The sequence below is a fragment of the Gastrolobium bilobum genome, unplaced genomic scaffold, assembly GCF_033153095.1.
Source record: "Gastrolobium bilobum isolate Gb01-03AN ecotype WA unplaced genomic scaffold, APGP_CSIRO_Gbil_v1 utg3510, whole genome shotgun sequence".
Lineage (NCBI taxonomy): Eukaryota > Viridiplantae > Streptophyta > Magnoliopsida > Fabales > Fabaceae > Gastrolobium > Gastrolobium bilobum.
In genome coordinates, this window is record NW_026899406.1 from 45,254 (window position 1) to 48,229 (window position 2,976).

The window sequence follows — 2,976 nt, forward strand, 5'->3', positions numbered from 1 at the left end:
CATTTATAAAAAATGTAAGGTCAAAATTTAAATGACATATTTGACAAAAAAGACAAATTTTCCAAATCAAACTTCTTTTTCCTAAATATCAATATCAACATCAACAACATTTTAATCCCAAACTAATTGGGGTCGGTGGTAGATGAACCAAAAGAAAGGTACAAAATATTTGAGGAAAAGGGGGTACAAATAAACTTTAAGTATATATATATATATATATATATATATATATATATATATATATATATATAGACAGGATCATTTGACACCGGTGTCAAAAAAAAAATTTGACACCTCATCTGAGAGCCGTTAGATTAAAAAAAATCAACGATTCTGATTTGTAAGCATGTGACACCATTGATTTTTTTTAATATAACGGCTCTCAGATGAGGTGTCAAACTTTTCCTTTGACACCGGTGTCAAAGGATCCTGCCTCATATATATATATATATATATAAGACAAGATCCTTTGACACCGGTGTCAAATTTAAAGTTTGACATCTGATCATCTGAGAGTCGTTAGATAAAAAAATCAATGGTGTGACATGCTTACAAATTAAAGTCGTTGATTTTTTTTTTTTATCTAACGGCTCTCAGATGAGGTATCAAATTTTAAATTTGACACTGATATCAAAGGATCCTACCTCTCTCTCTATATATATATATATATATATATATCATTATCCATAAAAAAATATTACACAATTAAAAGGAAAAATAAAATGAAAACTCTGACAAATAGATAATGTTATGTTTATTTAATATGATAATGACATGAGAGATGAATATTGTCATTTCTGGACAAAAATGATTATAATTTTCCCAGTGTCTCTATCTTTTAACACTTTGTTCTCTTACCTCTCATCACTTGGATTTGTCTACAAATGCCTAAGATTGGGTCACATGAGATGAGATGTAACATAAGAGGATTTATTCTAAAAGTTCACTCGTGTGCAACTTAAATTATAATATGAGCCACACGGAAACACACACCTCATGTTTCCGTGTGTCAAACTTTCGTTGGTAGATAGTAGTCCATGAACTTGTCCACTATTCAAAAGCAAAACTTCCCGCCTCTTTAATCTTGGATTTCAATGGGAAGAACTTCTTGTTATATATATTGAGTTCAGCTATAAGCAATTGCAGTCCTTTACTTTTTTCAATTATTGAATAAAGTCTCCAATGTCCTAGTCTATTTCTTTTTCTTGATATCATTTTAGCAGCACTAGTTGTTTTACTTTTTCGCGTTCTGTGTTACTTGATACTTAACCAGGTAACTGATATCCTTTCACAAATGATAAATAAGCACATTACATTACAACTTTATTAAGGATGGTAACTAAAACAAGGTCGTTGAATTTTCAAGGAAGCCTCAACGAAAAAAAGCACAACACGGAATCAAGAGATATGATTCATATGACTAATAGTCTAATCACTAATACTACATCACTAGCACAAAAAATTACGTAACACAAGATACTACTTCCACTACTACTTGGACACAAAAATAAAGTTGCATAATGGTGAAAAAATCAGAAATTCTTTGTTGTTGATGCAAGTTGCTCACTGAAGCTTCAGGTTTCTCAGCCTGCAAGTGAATGTAAGAATTTGTTCAGGAATGGGCAAATAAAAATTTGTTTGCAGATTTAGTATATATAATTAACTGGTGCAACAGCAACTTCTGCTTTCTGCTTGAAATATGATTCTTCCTAGAATTTCATGGGTGTGTTGCATGGCATACAATGCATGGGAAAATTTAGATATAGAGAAGTAGAGATTGCATTGTTTAATAAGCAGCATGTGGTGCGGGAATATGAAGATAACAATTTCGAGTCATTGTGTTTAATAAGCAGTATGTGGTGCGGGAATGTCAATATCAATATTAACTATACATTTATCTCAAACTAATTGGGGTCGGTGACATGTGAACCCAAATGAAAAGTGCAAAAAGATTAAGGTAAAAAGGATAAATGGTTTAAAAATGTGGAGATACAAAGAGTCATTTTGTTTAATAAGCAGCATAAGGTCTTAGAATATACTGTACCTTTTCTCCTCATTAGAGCCTTCATTTTTTCTTGTAGTTTGGGAATGGCACTTGCCCTGATTCAATGTGCATAACATCCCGGACGAGGAGCTCATAGTGCCTCTTAACTTCCTCCGGAGATTTCCCGCCAACGGCGCGAGCAACATTGTACCACCGGTCAGGGGTGTCCTTGTCATAAACAGCTAGAGCCCTTTCAAAGGCTTTATTGTCCTTAGCACTCCATGAGCCAGATGATGACATTGAACTTGATGCCATTTTCTTGAAGGCAATAACAAGAAAGTTTTGATTTGAGAATCAGTATAGAGAATGGTCTAAGGTTTCAACAGCAGTGAAAATTTAACTGAACTAGTACTAGTGCTCAAGATCAGCAAAGGGTATTAAAAATTGGGAAGAGAATATATAGAATAAGACTCTATGGAAAGAGTTGGTATGTGCTAAGAGGAAGAAATGTATGTTCCTTTTATAAGAAGTGAAGGGTGTAAGGTGGGGTAGAGAGTTAATGCAAATCTTGTCCAAATGAAGAAGAATTTGAATGATTTGTCTCCTCAGGAACCACAGAATAGAGCAGGACCAAGAAGTTGAGCAGCAACATGGGAGAATCAGTATCTTCAAATAGTAAAAATTAGTGAGTGAATAGATAGGACTTACCAAATGCTTTTTAACTTTTTCTTGATATAAAAATCATATCAATATAAAAATTTACTCTCTCTAGGTTTCAAGCATGTGGGTTTAAAAGGGTCATAGAAAACTCCAAACATTGATCAAGAAGTTAATATTAGTTTAGCACTATGCAGATATCACGTGGTTGAGAAACTGGGCACGACCAACCTCTTTGAATTAAACAGTAAATATCAGTTGTGGTTCAGATCCTTAGAACGTATATGAGAGCCCCATCAATTAGGTCACTTTATTTTATTCTCTTGCTTGAATGG

The 2,976-nt window shown here is 33.4% G+C and overlaps 1 protein-coding gene across 1 annotated transcript; it reads right to left on the reverse strand.

Annotated features, from left to right (window-relative positions):
• Positions 1-2,065: 2,065 nt before the first annotated feature.
• LOC133290357 (protein RADIALIS-like 3) lies at positions 2,066-2,364 on the reverse strand. Its single transcript, XM_061488425.1, has one exon. The coding sequence runs from the start codon at positions 2,297-2,299 to the stop codon at positions 2,066-2,068; it is 234 nt and encodes a 77-aa protein (XP_061344409.1). The 5' UTR covers positions 2,300-2,364.
• Between the last annotated feature and the right edge of the window lie 612 nt (positions 2,365-2,976).

Bases quoted from the DNA above. Each gene is read 5' to 3' on its own strand.
- LOC133290357 (XM_061488425.1), bottom strand. From the start codon at position 2,299: ATGGCATCAAGTTCAATGTCATCATCTGGCTCATGGAGTGCTAAGGAC.